The sequence below is a fragment of the Salvelinus fontinalis genome, chromosome 4, assembly GCF_029448725.1.
Source record: "Salvelinus fontinalis isolate EN_2023a chromosome 4, ASM2944872v1, whole genome shotgun sequence".
NCBI lineage: Eukaryota > Metazoa > Chordata > Actinopteri > Salmoniformes > Salmonidae > Salvelinus > Salvelinus fontinalis.
The window spans coordinates 5,337,865-5,354,092 of record NC_074668.1 but is presented as its reverse complement, the minus strand read 5'-3'; the positions used below and the strand labels follow the sequence as shown (position 1 = coordinate 5,354,092).

Here is a 16,228-nt window from a genome sequence, read left to right as displayed (position 1 = left end):
CACCGACAACACCATCTACGAGAGAACAATGGGGAAGCATGGCTGTGGAGAGATTAATGACAACGACTGGCATCAATCTGCGTCACAAATAACCTGATGATTGGTGGTAGTTTGTTTCCTCACTAGAATATCCACAAGCTGACATGGTACTCTCCTAATGGAAGAGACGAGAACCAGATTGACCTGATGATCAACGGCAAGTGAAGAAGCTCGCTGAGAGACGTCAAGGTGTGAAGGGAGGCAGATGTTACCAGTGACCACCATCTTGTGACTGCCGACATCAAACTAAAGCCGAAACGTTCAAGACCACCGACAAAAGGAACAACAAGATTTGATGTTGGCATGCTGAGGGACAAAACCACCAAGAAACCTTCACAATGCAAGTTCACAACACGTATCAAGCCCTTTCAAACAACACAGAAGAAGACGACTGAGGGGAATATAGACAGGAAGTGGGGGAAAGTGGTTGAAGCGTACAGTGAAAGTGGCAAGAAAACCATCGGACACAGAAGAAGAAGGCAACGCAAATATTGAATCACCCCAGAAACATGGGAACTTATCCAGGAATGGATCACCCCAGAAACATGGGAAATTATCCAGGAATGGATTACCACAGAAACATGGGAAATTATCCAGGAATGGATCACCCCAGAAACATGGGAAATTGTCCAGGAATGGATCACCCCAGAAACATGGGAAATTATCCAGGAATGGATCACCCCAGAAACATGGGAAATTATCCAGGAATGGATCACCCCAGAAACATGGGAAAGTATCCATGAATGGATTACCCCAGAAATATGGGAAATGATAGAGGGATGGATCACCCCAGAAACATGGTAAATTATCCAGGAATGGATCACCCCAGAAACATGGGAAATGACCGAGGAATGGATCACCCCAGAAATATGGGAAATGACTGAGGAATGGATCACCCCAGAAACATGGGAAATTATCCAGGAATGGATCACCCCAGAAACATGGGAAATTATCCAGGAATGGATCACCCCAGAAATATGGGAAATGACAGAGGAATGGATTACCCCAGAAACATGGGAAATTATCCAGGAATGGATTACCCCAGAAGCATGGGAAATGATAGAGGGATGGATCACCCCAGAAACATGGGAAATTATCCAGGAATGGATCACCCAAGAAACATGGGAAATTATCCAGGAATCGATCACCCCAGAAACATGGGAAATTATCCATGGCTCTCTCCCCTTATCAATGCCTGTCACATGTAATCACTTCCCTGCACTCAACACATTCCAAGCTTAATTGCACACACTATATACCTTCCTCCTATTACCATTACCTTCTGGTGTAGATCCTCCACTATATACCTTCCTCCTATAACCCTTAACTAGTGGTCTAGACCCTCCACTATATACCTTCCTCCTATAACCCTTAACTTCTGGTGTAGACCCTCCACTATATACCTTCCTCCTATAACCATTAACTTCTGGTGTAGACCCTCCACTATATACCTTCCTCCTATAACCATTACCTTCTGGTGTAGACCCTCCACTATATACCTTCCTCCTATAACCCTTAACTAGTGGTCTAGACCCTCCACTATATACCTTCCTCCTATAACCCTCAACTAGTGGTCTAGACCCTCCACTATATACCTTCCTCCTATAACCATTAACTTCTGGTGTAGACCCTCACTATATACCTTCCTCCTATAACCATTAACTTCTGGTGTAGACCCTCCACTATATACCTTCCTCCTATAACCATTAACTTCTGGTGTTGACCCTCCACTATATACCTTCCTCCTATAACCATTAACTTCTGGTGTAGACCCTCCACTATATACCTTCCTCCTATAACCATTACCTTCTGGTGTAGACCCTCCACTATATACCTTCCTCCTATAACCCTTAACTAGTGGTCTAGACCCTCCACTATATACCTTCCTCCTATAACCATTAACTTCTGGTGTAGACCCTCCACTATATACCTTCCTCCTATAACCCTTAACTTCTGGTGTAGATCCTCTAAATCTCAGCATTCCATCAGTGACATCAATAAGTATATTTCCATATTTTCAGAACCCAAAATTCTGTATTGTACTCCAGGAAACATTGACTCAGGCAAGAGGAATAGGATGGACCTTGTATTGTACACCAGGAGACATTGACTCAGGCAAGGTAACCTGTCTAAATGACTATCGCCCCAAAGCACTCACATCTGTAGCTATGAAATGCTTTGAAAAGCTGGTCATGGCTCACATCAACAACATCATCCCAGACACCCTGGACCCACTCCAATTTGCATCCCGCCCCAACAGATCCACAGATGATGCAGAGTCTCTATTGCCACTCCACATTGCACTTTATTCATAGTTATATGCACACATCTACCTCAATGACCTCGTACCCCTGCACATCGACTCGGTACTGGTACCCCGTGTATATAGCCAAGCTATCGTTACTCATTCTGTATTTATTATTACTTATATTATTACGTGTTTTACTTTTCTATTATTTCTAAATTTTCTTTCTCTCTACATTTACATTACATTTAAGTCATTTAGCAGACGCTCTCATTCAGAGCGACTTACAAATTGGTGCATTCACCTTATGATATCCAGTGGAACAACCACTTTACAATAGTGCATCTAAATCGTTGGGGAAGTAAGTAAGCGTTCCACTGTTAGTCCACACCTGTTGTTTACGAAGCAAGTGACAAATACAATTATATTTTATTTGACACACACGGTCAGAGAGGGAGGAGCTACCTGAGAGATACTGCGTGATGTCCGTACATCTCCCGGACTGCCGCCAGGTCCGCCTCCAGCTGGGGGTGCTTGTGGAGCTCTCCATCGTAGTTCACCTATCAGAGAGAGAGAGAGAGACGTCAATCAATCCATCAATCAATCAAATATGTTTTAAATCCCTTTTCCCATCAGCAGTAGTCACAAAACTCTTCACAGTAACCTGGCCAAGACCCCCCCCCCCCCCCCCCCCCCAAGTAGAATCAGAGGCACAGTGACCAGGAAAAACTCCCTAGAAGGAAAAACTCAAGAGGAACTGGCTCAGAGGGGAAACCTGAGAAGCCTGTTCTGAACCAAGCCCTTCCCTCCACTAGACGATTGAATAGATCTCTAAAGAGACCCGGACCAATCAGCATGTCTGTCCAAAGTTAGCCAGCCAATCACAGTGTCTATCCATAGTTAGCCAGCCAATCAACACTTGAAACTACCAAGGTGCCACTTTGAATACAGACAGGGGATAAGCATACAGCATCTTAAAATGTATGAATTGCTAAGGACTTTTTGTGCTTTTGTCTGGCAAGATAAAAAAAAGCTTAAGCAGAACAATATGCAGCCGGTGTGATGGGTTTGACAGTTTTCAGCCTGTGATGGGTTTGACAGCTTGCAGCCGGTGTGATGGGTTTGACAGCCTGTGTGATGGGTTTGACAACTTGCAGCCGGTGTGATGGGTTTGACAGCTTGCAGCCGGTGTGATGGGTTTGACAACTTGCAGCCGGTGTGATGGGTTTGACAGTTTTCAGCCTGTGTGATGGGTTTGACAACTTGCAGCCGGTGTGATGGGTTTGACAGTTTTCAGCCTGTGTGATGGGGTTGACAGCTTGCAGCCGGTGTCATGGGTTTGACAGCTTGCAGCCGGTGTGATGGGTTTGACAGCTTGCAGCCGGTGTGATGGGTTTGACAAACTTGCAGCCGGTGTCATGGGTTTGACAGCTTGTACTGTGTTACCTATATGCTTTAATCTGTCATGGAGAAACAAAGTAGTGTTGATACAAACCTGCTGTTATTCAAAATAGATACGTCAACAACAACAACAATAACATTTGACAACAATGAGGTTGTTTTCACTCTGTCATTGTTATGAAGGCTTTACGAAGGCATAATAGCATCATAGCGCCTCAAGTCAATAGTTACCATCCAGTCGATGCAGATACTATAGATCTGTCCCGATAGAACAGGTGCAGACGGGTAGAATACTGTCGGAAGCTAATGACCGTATTACTGTGACTGACTTGGCAACAGGGGCAGGTATTTACCTCTTAAGACCAGCGGCTGAACACACGTGATTATCTCAACTAAGAAACGCTAATCACTCAAACTAACTTCAGATACAGACAGGCTATGTGCAACACCGCCCACAAAATGAGGTGGAAACTGAGCTGCACTTCCTAACCTCCTGCCAAATGTATGACCATATTAGAGACACATATTTCCCTCAGATTACACAGATCCACAAAGAATTCGAAAACAAATCCAATTTTGATAAACTCCCATATCTACTGGGTGAAATTCCACAGTGTGACATCACAGCAGCAAGATTGGTGACCTGTTGCCACAAGAAAAGGGCAACCAGTGAAGAACAAACACCATTGTAAATACAACCCATATTTATGCTTATTTATTTTCCCTTTTGTACTTTAAATATTTGCACATAATATGAAACATAATATGAAACTTTTGTGAGTGTAATGTTTACTGTAAAAAATATATATATTTATTTCACTTTTGTTTCTTATCTATTTCACATACTTTGACAATGTAAACATGTTTCCCATGCCAATAAAATCCATAAATTGAAATTGAGACAGAGAGAGAGGGAGAAAGAAAGAAAGAGAGAGAGAGTGGGAGAACGAGAGACAGTGAGATGGAAAGAGAGAGAGAGAGCGAGAGAGAGACCATCGCTCATCAGAATAGACGTATATGTCCATATAAAGATGGACCGAGTTTCATTTGGGTGATGGAAATGTCCCACTACAGTGAGTGAAGAATGAGCCGCAGGCCACTTTTTGGGTGAACTGACTGAAAAAGACTAAAAATATAAAAGTGCTTTATACTTGAGGAGTTTAGGACTACATCGGGGAAATCTGCCATGAAATCAGGAGGCTTCATGCTCAGGTGGAGACGCCCGTGGAGGTCTGGCCTCTCTTCAGAGCTGCTGGGTCTTACTCTATATAAGGAGTTACACTTACTGCCACTGCACACTCTTAGATACAAAGGGTTCCAAAAAGGGTTCTTCGGCTGTCCCCATAGGAGAACCCTTAAGGGGTTCCGTGTAGAACTCTCTGTGGAATGGGTTCTACATGGAACCTAAAGGGCTTTTCAAAAGGGTTCTCCTATGGGGACAGCCGAAGAACCCTTTTGTTCTAAGAGTGGTTTACTGGACACAGATTCATCCATTCTTGAAAGTGCTTTTCAATCCATCACTAGGATGAATCTGTCTCCGGGGGAGACCGGCCCTAGTACACCTACCGCCACTGTAGCTAAGAAAGGGTTGAACACTGACGTGTGTGTGTGTGTGTGTGTGTGTGTGTGTGTGTGTGTGTGTGTGTGTGTGTGTGTGTGTGTGTGTGTGTGTGTGTGTGTGTGTGTGTGTGTGTGTGTGTGTGTGTGTGTGTGTGTGTGTGTGTGGTATTTACTATCATTGTGGAGACCAGAAGTCCTCACAATGTTATCATTACAATTAAACCCTTTTTGACAATACATCACATATCTCACAAGGCCTAATTTTGGGGCCTAGCAAAATTCCAGTAGGTTTCCAGTAAGTTTCCCAAAATTCCCAGATTTTCAAAAGATTCTGATTGACGGACTTCTGGGAATGTTCCGACTCGGATTTATGTATAACACTTGAAGTAATAATGACTTTCCATTGATTTTCAGTTCAACTTACTAGAAGTATTTGAGAGAAAAAATTCCTTGGTGTTTACAGTGTAGGGTTAGAATTAGGGCTAAGGTTTAGGGTTAGGGGTTTGGGGTTAAGATTAAGGTTAGGTTAAGGGTTAGGGAAAATAGGATTTTGAATGGGAATCAAATGTTTGGTCCCCACAAGGATAGTAAAACATGTGTGTGTGTGTTGTGTGTCTTGATGCTTACCTGACCTCCATAGTAAAACTCCTCAGAGTCAGCATCCCCCTCAGAGTCCTCCTCTATGGCATAGTGGCACTGGGGGAAGTTATTACACATTATTACTGTTTATAACACAGATATTACATGTTATAACACAGTTATTACAGTTTATAACAGTTATTACAATTTATCAAAGTTACTACAGTTTATAACAGTTATTACAGTTTATAGCAGTTATTACATGTTATAACACAGTTATTACAGTTTATAACAGCTCTTACAATTTATCAAAGTTATTACAGTTTATAACAGTTATTCCAATTTATCAAAGTTACTACAGTTTAACAGTTCTTACAGTTTATAACAGTTATTACATGTTATAACACAGTTATTACAGTTTATAACAGTTATTACAGTTTATAACAGTTATTACATGTTATAACACAGTTATTACAGTTATTACATGTTATAACACAGTTATTACAGTTTATAACAGTTATTACAATTTATCAAAGTTACTAGTTTAACAGTTCTTACAGTTTATAACAGTTATTACATGTTATAACACAGTTATTACAGTTTATAACAGCTCTTACAATTTATCAAAGTTATTACAGTTATTACATGTTATAACACAGTTATTACAGTTTATAACAGCTCTTACAATTTATCAAAGTTATTACAGTTTATAACAGTTATTGCATGTTATTACAGTTTAAAACAGTTATTAAATCAAATCAAATGCACCGAATACAACAGGTGTAGGTAGACCTTACAATGAAATGCTTACTCACAAGCCCTTAACCAACAATGCAGTTTTAAGAAAATGCCAACAAAAATAAAAGTAAGAGATAAGAAAAGCAGATAATTAAGGAGCAGCAGTAAATAACAATAGTGAGGCTATATACAGGGTGTTACGGTACAGAGTCAATGTGGAGGCTATATACAGGGTGTTACGGTACAGAGTCAATGTGGAGGCTATATACAGGGTGTTACGGTACAGAGTCAATGTGGAGGCTATATACAGGGTGTTACGGTACAGAGTCAATGTGGAGGCTATATACAGGGTGTTACGGTACAGAGTCAATGTGGAGGCTATATACAGGGTGTTACGGTACAGAGTCAATGTGGAGGCTATATACAGGGGGGGGGGTACCGGTACCGAGTCAATGTGGAGGCTATATACAGGGGGTACTGGTACAGAGTCAATGTGGAGGCTATATACAGGGTGTTACGGTACAGAGTCAATGTGGAGGCTATATACAGGGGGTTACGGTACAGAGTCAATGTGTCAATGTGCGGGGCCACCAATGTCGAGGTAATTGAGTAATATGTACATGTAGGTAGAGTTGTTAAAGTGACGATGCACAGATAATAACAGAGATGGATGGCAGGAAGCTTGGCCCTGGTGATGTACTGGGCCGTACATACTACCCTCTGTAGTGCCTTGCGGTCGGAGGCCAAGCAGTTGCCATACCAGGCAGTGATGCAACCTGCCAGGATGCTCTCGATGGTGCAGCTGTAAAACCTTTTGAGGATCTGAGGAACCATGACAAATATGTTCAGTCTCCTGAGGGGGAATAGGTTTTGTTGTGCCCTCTTCACGACTGTCTTGATGTGCTTGGACCATGTTAGTTTGTTGGTGATGTGGACGCCAAGGAACTTGAAGCTCTCAACCTGCTCCACTACAGCCCCGTCGATGAGAATGGGGGCGTTCTCAGTCCTCCTTTTCCTGTAGTCCACAATCATGTCCTTTGTCTTGATCATGTTGAGGGATATGTTGTTGTCCTTGCACCACACGGTCAGGTCTCTCACCTCCTCCCTATAGGCTGTCTCATCGTTGTCGGTAATCAGGCCTACCACTGTTGTGTGGCAAACTTAATGATGGTGTTGGAGTTGTGCCTGTCCGTGCAGTCATGGGTGAACAGGGAGTACAGGAGGGGACTGAGCACACACCCTGAGGGGCCCCAGTGTTGAGGAACAGTGTGGTCGATGTGTTGTTTCCTACCCTTACCACCTGGGGGCGGCTGGGCAGGAAGTCCAGGATCCAGTTGCAGAGGGAGGTGTTTAGTGCCAGGGTCCTTAGCTTAGTGATGAGCTTTGATGGTATTATGGTGTTGAACGCTGAGCTGTAGTCAATGAATAGCATTCTCACATAGGTGTTCCTTTTGTCCAGGTGGGAAAGGGCAGTGTGGAGTGCGATTGAGATGGCATCATATGTGGATCTGTTGGTGCGGTATGCAAATGTGAGTGGATCTAGGGTTTCTGGGAGAATGGTGTTGATGTGAGCCATGACCAGCCTTTCAAAGCACTTCATGGCTACAGATGTGAGTGCTACGGGTCGGTAGTCATTTAGGCAGGTTACCTTAGTGTTCTTGGGCACAGGGACTACAGTGGTCTCCTTGAAACATGTTGGTATTACAGACTCAGACAGGGAGAGGTTGAAAATGTCAGTGAAGATACTTGCCAGTTTGTCAGCGCATGCTCGCAGTACACGTCCTGGTAATCCGTCTGGCCCTGCGGCCTTGTGAATGTTGACCTGTTTAAAGGTCTTACTCACATCAATTGCGGAGAGCGTGATCACACAGTTGTCTGGAACGAGTGATGCTCTCATGCATGTTTCAGTGTTACTTGCCTCAAAGCGAGCATTGAAGTTATTTAGCTTATCTGGTAGGCTCGTGTCACTGGGCAGCTCTCTCACGTTTTTTATTTTAAAACATTTATTTCACCTTTATTTAACCGGGTTTGGCTTTTCATAGCCGATCATTCAGAGTTAGAGACAGCAGGTGCGGTAGAGAGAGAGAGAGTCGAAAACAGCAGGTCCGGTGAACAGGTCAGAGTTTCATTTTTATTTTATTTCACCTTTATTTAACCAGGTAGGCCAGTTGAGAACAAGTTCTCATTTACAACTGCGACCTGGCCAAGATAAAGCAAAGCAGTGTGACAAAAACAACACAGAGTTACACATGGGATAAACAAACGTACAGTCAATAACACAATAGAAAATCTGTATACAGTGTGTGCAAATGAAGTAAGGAGGAAAGGCAATAAATAGGCCTGTAGTGGCGAAGTAGTTACAATTTAGAATTATTGGTGGCCTTCCAGGTTTCAGACATGGCTAGGACATCAGGGTCGGCGGTGTGTGCTAAAACAGTGAATAAAGCAAACTTAGGGAGAAGGCTTCTGATGTTAACACACATGAACCCAAGGCTTTTCCGGTTACAGAAATCAACAAATGAGAGCGCCTGGGGAATGGGAGTGGAGCTAGGCACTGCAGGGCCTGGGTTAACTTCTACATCACCAGAGGAACAGAGGAGGAGTAGGATAAGGGTACGGCTAAATGCTATACGATCTAGTCGTCTAGTGCGTTCGGAACAGAGAGTAAAAGGAGCAGACTTCTGGACATGGTAGGATAGATTCAGGGAATAATGCACAGACAAGAGCATGGTAGGGTGCGAGTACAGTGGAGGTAAACCGAGGCTGCATCTCTGGAAGCGCCAGTTAACCTCTCTTGGGTAGAGGGCAGTATTTTAACGTCCGGATGAAAAGCCTGCCCAAAGTTACCTGCCTGTTACTCAGGCCCAGAAGTATATAATTGGTAGATTTGGATAGAAAACACTCTAAAGTTTCTAAAACTGTTAAAAGTATGTCTGTGAGTATAACATAACTGATATGGCAGGCGAAACCCTGAGGACAAACCACCCCCCCCCCCAAAAGAAAATTTGGCCTACCACTATTTTCAATGGCGGTCACTTTTATTATAAGGCGAAGTCCTCCCAGATTGCAGTTCCTAGGGCTTCCACTAGATGTCAACAGTCTTTAGAAAGAGTTTCAGGCTGGTTTTTGGAAAAAAATAGTCAGAAATTGTAGTTTTTTCTAGGTGGCTCCCATTTTGGCTGTAGTGTTTCCAAGCGCGTGGAAGAGAGCGCGTTCTTTGGTATTTTTCTCCGGTAAAGACGATAACGATTCTCTGTCTTAAATTTTATCGTTTATTTACGTATTAGGGTACCTAAGGTTTGATTATAAACGTTGTTTGACTTGTTTGGAAAAGTTTATTAGTAACGTTTGGGATTCATTTTGTATGCATTTTGATGGAGGGAAACTGGATGGATTATTGACTGAAGCGCGCCAGCTAAACTGAGTTTTTATGGATATGAAGAAGGACTTTATTGAACAAAAGGACCATTTGTGATGTAACTGGGAGCTTTTGGAGTGCCAACAGAAGAAGATCATCAAAGGTAAGGCATTTTTTATATTGCTATTTCTGACTTTCGTGTCACACCTGCCTGGTTGAAATATGTTTTTCATGTGTTTGTATGCGGGGCGCTGTCCTCAGATAATCGCATGGTGTGCTTTCGCCGTAAAGCCTTTTTGAAATCTGACACAGCGGCTGGATTAACAAGAAGTTAACCTTTATTTTGATGTATTACACTTGTGATTTTATGAAAGTTAAATATATATAATACTGTAGTTTGAATTTCGCTCTCTGCAATTTCACCGGATGTTATGATAAGAAGTTATTAAGCTAGGTATTGGTCTCCGCATGTGTCGGGGGGCTAACCGAGGTATGTAGAGCGGGACTAAGGGCTCCGCAGTAAAACAAAATAATGAGAGCTACATTAAACAATAGTATACAAGGCATATTGACATTAGAGGGAGGCATAAAGCAATCACAGGTGTTGATTGGGAGGGCTAAGACAAGAACGGGTAAACAGCTAAGACAAGAACGGGTAAACAGCTAAGACAACAACGGGTAAACAGCTAAGACAACAACGGGTAAACAGCTAAGACAACAATGGGTAAACAGCTAAGACAAGAACGGGTAAACAGCTAAGACAACAACGGGTAAACAGCTAAGACAACAACAACGGGTAAACAGCTAAGACAACAACAACGGGTAAACAGCTAAGACAACAACAACGGGTAAACAGCTAAGACAACAACAACGGGTAAACAGCTAAGACAACAACAACGGGTAAACAGCTAAGACAACAACAACGGGTAAACAGCTAAGACAACAACAATGGGTAAACAGCTAAGACAACAACAACGGGTAAACAGCTAAGACAACAATGGGTAAACAGCTAAGACAACAATGGATAAACAGCTAAGACATCAACAACGAGTAAACAGCTAAGACAACAATGGGTAAACAGCTAAGACAACGACAACGGGTAAACAGCTAAGACAACAACGGGTAAACAGCTAAGACAACAACAACGGGTAAACAGCTAAGACAACAATGGGTAAACAGCTAAGACATCAACAACGGGTAAACAGCTAAGACAACAACGGGTAAACAGCTAAGACAACAATGGGTAAACAGCTAAGACAACAATGGGTAAACAGCTAAGACAACAACGGGTAAACAGCTAAGACATCAACAACGAGTAAACAGCTAAGACAACAACGGGTAAACAGCTAAGACATCAACAACGGGTAAACAGCTAAGACAAGAACGGGTAAACAGCTAAGACAAGAACGGGTAAACAGCTAAGACAACAACGGGTAAACAGCTAAGACAACAACGGGTAAACAGCTAAGACAACAATGGGTAAACAGCTAAGACAAGAACGGGTAAACAGCTAAGACAACAACGGGTAAACAGCTAAGACAACAACAACGGGTAAACAGCTAAGACAACAACAACGGGTAAACAGCTAAGACAACAACAACGGGTAAACAGCTAAGACAACAACAACGGGTAAACAGCTAAGACAACAACAACGGGTAAACAGCTAAGACAACAACAACGGGTAAACAGCTAAGACAACAACAATGGGTAAACAGCTAAGACAACAACAACGGGTAAACAGCTAAGACAACAATGGGTAAACAGCTAAGACAACAATGGATAAACAGCTAAGACATCAACAACGAGTAAACAGCTAAGACAACAATGGGTAAACAGCTAAGACAACGACAACGGGTAAACAGCTAAGACAACAACGGGTAAACAGCTAAGACAACAACAACGGGTAAACAGCTAAGACAACAATGGGTAAACAGCTAAGACATCAACAACGGGTAAACAGCTAAGACAACAACGGGTAAACAGCTAAGACAACAATGGGTAAACAGCTAAGACAACAATGGGTAAACAGCTAAGACAACAACGGGTAAACAGCTAAGACATCAACAACGAGTAAACAGCTAAGACAACAACAACGGGTAAACAGCTAAGACAACAACGGGTAAACAGCTAAGACAACAACGGGTAAACAGCTAAGACAACAACAAAGGGTAAATGGTGATGAATAGGCAGAGAGGGTCAGTTAGCTAAAAACAGGGCCTGAGTTCAAGGCTGGGGCCGACAGATAAACAAAATGAAGTACCGCGTTAATGAACAGTCCAGTAGGCATCAGCTGTGTAGCTGAGTGATCATAGGGTCCAATAAGCAGCAATGGACGAAACAGGGAGCCGCTCGGCAGTCGTCGCTACACTAGGCGAGCGGGAGACACAGCGCTCAGAGAGTTAGCGGGCCGGGGCTAGAAGCTGGGTCCTCACCGTCATCAACGACGCAGAGGCCAGTTGAGAGCACATCGGCCAAATTACGTCAGCAGACCATTCGTGATGGATCGGTGGGGCTCCGTGTCGACAAAGGGTCCAGGCCAGTTGGCAAGAGAGGCATTGTAATTGGTGTACTTCGTTTGCTAGCCGGGGGAATGGGCCTAGATCGAGGCTAGCTGGTGCTTGCTTTTGGCAAGGGCGTTAGCCACGATCGCCACTCAGTAGCTGCGATGATCCTGTGTAATGGTCCAGAGCTTGGGGCAGGAATCCGGTGGCGTAGTGGGGGAGGGGGAAGCATTCCGATATACTCAGGGCTGATATCACGCTGTGCAGACTGGCAGATATTATCCGGACTATCCGGGCTAAAGCGGCTGGTGTCTGTGCTAAAGGTAAAGACTGCTAGCAGTGGCTAACAATGACTAAATAGCTAGTAGCTAATTAGCTGGCTAGCTTCTGAAGGCTAGCTTCTGATGGAGGTTCCAGTTATAAGGTCTAAAAAAAATAGCAGATCCGTACCACGTTGGCCGAGGCGGGTTGCAGGAAGGTATATTTCATTCGAAAATGGAAAAAGAGATCGAAATGTATACAAAAAAACGAAAAAAGCAGAATATTTACACGGGACAAAAACTGGACAAAAACGTCTTGCTGCTACGCCATCTTGGATCAAATGGTTTCAGTGTTACTTGCCGAAAAACAAACATAGAAGTTATGTAGCTCGTCTGGTAGGCTCGTGTCACTGGGCAGCTCTCGGTTGTGCTTCCCTCGTAGTCTATAATAGTTTCTATCACATCCGACGAGCGTCGGAGCCGGTGTAGTACGATTCGATGATATAACACAGTTGTTACAGTTTGTAACACAGTTATAACACAGTTATTAGTTTATAACACAGTTATTACAGGTTACAACCCAGTTATTACATGATATAATACAGTTATTACAGGTTATATCAGTTATTACAGTTTATGCTACAGTTGTTACAGTTTATAACAGTTATTACAGGTTATAACAGTTATTACAGGTTATAACAGTTATTACAGGTTATATCACCGCGTTATTACAGGTTATAACAGTTATTACAGGTTATATCACAGAGTTATTACAGGTTATAACCGTTATTACAGGTTATATCACAGAGTTACAGGTTATAACCGTTATTACAGTTTATAACACAGTTATTACAGTTTATACCACAGTTGTTATAGTTTATAACACAGTTATTACAGGTTATAACAGTTATTACAGTTATAAGACCGTTATTACAGTTTACAACACAGTTACTATAGGTTATAACACAGTTACTATAGGTTATAACACCGTTATTACATGTTAAAATGAGCCTTTACCATGTGTTATTAATCAGTGGAGTGAGGTGTAGCTCACCTGGTTTTTGTCTAACTGAAGTTTGGTCTTGATGGACAGGCAGCAGCTGGCGTCATTGTTGATCGTAATCTCTGTTGACAGCACACACGAGCACACACGTGTATATATATATATGTATATATATATAAAACAATCAGTCAGCAGGTGTATGTATCTACACCATTATTTACTTGCTTATTATTCTTCAGAAAGGCAGAAAGATCTTGGGAACAGAAATCAAGACAAAGACCCGAGGATTAACATGAAGCTGAGACCACAGCCTACCTACTATTTACTGAGGGATTTGTCCCAAATGGCACCCTATTCCCTATATAGTGCACTACTTTTGACCAGAGCCCTATTCCCTATATAGTGCACTACTTTTGACCAGGTCCCATAGGGAGGCCCATATAGCTCATACTACGTCCTGTTGTTCAGTCTGACAGCAGCTTCCCATCAGCCTGAAAGACCCAACAAGGTCAACGTTGGGTAGAAAGGTTTAGAATTGTTGTTTTTACGAGCTTGTCGGTTAATATGTCTGGAGGTGGCTATTTACATTGTAGTCATTCAGCACACGCTCCTTATCCAGAGACACTTACATTAGTGCATTCGTCTGAAGGTAGCTAGGTGAGACAACAACACATCACAATTGTATCAAGTACCCTGTCCTCAGCAATACAGTTATCAGAGAAGTCAGTGCTAGTGGGAAAAGACAACTGTTTTTGATGGGATTTATTTAAAGAGGTAGAGTTTCAGAGGTTTTTAAATGGGATGTATTTAAAGAGGTAGAGTTTCAGAAGACATTGTCTGTTAGGGGAAAGCTGGTTCCACCATTGGTGTGCCAGGACAGAGAGGAGCTTTGACTGGGCTAAACAATAGCTGCCTTCCCGTGGGAAGGCCAAGACACCAGAGGTGGCAGAACAGAGTGCTGGGGTGTCAGGTTAAGGTGTTGGGTTTGGGTTTGGGTTTGGGTTTGGGTTTGGGTATAGCCTGAAGGTAGGGAGAGGCAGTTCCCTTCGCTGCTCCGTAGGCAAGTACCAGGGTATTGAAGATGATAAGACGATAAGAAAACAATTCAAAAACGTTTCTGTGTTCTAAGTATTTATGCAGATTATACTGACTTTGCGTGACAATGCACTAGTGTACCTGTACAGAATACAGACAGTCAGGAAATATTTCAGAAATGTTCCGGTATCTATGCAGATTCGAAGAGATCAATCTATACTTGACAATGCAATACAGACAATCTGACAACAACAACAAATGTACCTGTTGCGATTCTGTGGAAGATGACGGGGATCGGGTCTCTGGTAACTAGAACTTCATCCTCGTTCTCAGAGTTTGACACGTATGTGTTGTCTGTGTTGAAGAAAGAAAGAGAGTAAAAAACATTCATCAGTGACAGACTTTACACACGATACCTGGCATGGGGCAACCGGTGGGTTATCAGTGACAGACTTTACACATGATACCTGGCATGGGACAACCGGTGGGTTATCAGTGACAGACTTTACACACGATACCTGGCATGGGGCAACCGGTGGGTTATCAGTGACAGACTTTACACATGATACCTGGCATGGGGCAACCGGTGGGTTATCAGTGACAGACTTTACACATGATACCTGGCATGGGGCAACCGGTGGGTTATCAGTGACAGACTTTACACATGATACCTGGCATGGGACAACCGGTGGGTTATCAGTGACAGACTTTACACACTATACCTGGCATGGGGCAACCGGTGGGTTATCAGTGACAGACTTTACACATGATACTTGGCGTGGGGCAACCGGTGGGTTATCAGTGAATGTCTTTACACACGATACCTGGCATGGGGCAACCGGTGGGTTATCAAATGACAGACCTTACACATGATACCTGGCATGGGGCAACCGGTGGGTTATCAGTGACAGACTTTACACACGATACTTGGCGTGGGGCAACCGGTGGGTTATCAGTGAATGTCTTTACACACGATACCTGGCATGGGGCAACCGGTGGGTTATCAAATGACAGACCTTACACATGATACCTGGCATGGGGCAACCGGTGGGTTATCAGTGAATGTCTTTACACACGATAACTAGCATGGGGCAACCGGTGGGTAATCAGTGACAGACTTTACACATGATACCTGGCATGGGGCAACCGGTGGGTTATCAGTGACAGACTTTACACATGATACCTGGCATGGGGCAACCGGTGGGTTATCAGTGACAGACTTTACACACTATACCTGGCATGGGGCAACTGGTGGGTTATCAGTGACAGACTTTACACACGATACTTGGCGTGGGGCAACCGGTGGGTTATCAGTGACAGACTTTACACATGATACCTGGCATGGGACAACCGGTGGGTTATCAGTGACAGACTTTACACACGATACCTGGCATGGGGCAACCGGTGGGTTATCAGTGACAGACTTTACACATGATACCTGGCATGGGGCAACCGGTGGGTTATCAGTGACAGACTTTACACATGATACCTGGCATGGGGCAACCGGTG

The 16,228-nt window shown here is 43.3% G+C and overlaps 1 protein-coding gene across 2 annotated transcripts in view; it reads right to left on the bottom strand.

Moving 5' to 3' along the window:
- The window catches only part of LOC129853019 (protein mono-ADP-ribosyltransferase PARP8-like), a 109,372-nt gene that overhangs the window by 53,370 nt on the left and 39,774 nt on the right, over window positions 1-16,228 (bottom strand). For both annotated transcript variants that reach the window (XM_055918650.1, XM_055918652.1), the window contains exons 4-7: window positions 14,984-15,073; window positions 13,736-13,806; window positions 5,873-5,941; window positions 2,750-2,844 (exon numbers count right to left, since the gene is read on the bottom strand). In XM_055918650.1, coding sequence (XP_055774625.1) covers window positions 2,750-2,844; window positions 5,873-5,941; window positions 13,736-13,806; window positions 14,984-15,073 — 325 coding nt within the window. The remainder of the gene's footprint in view (window positions 1-2,749; window positions 2,845-5,872; window positions 5,942-13,735; window positions 13,807-14,983; window positions 15,074-16,228) is intronic.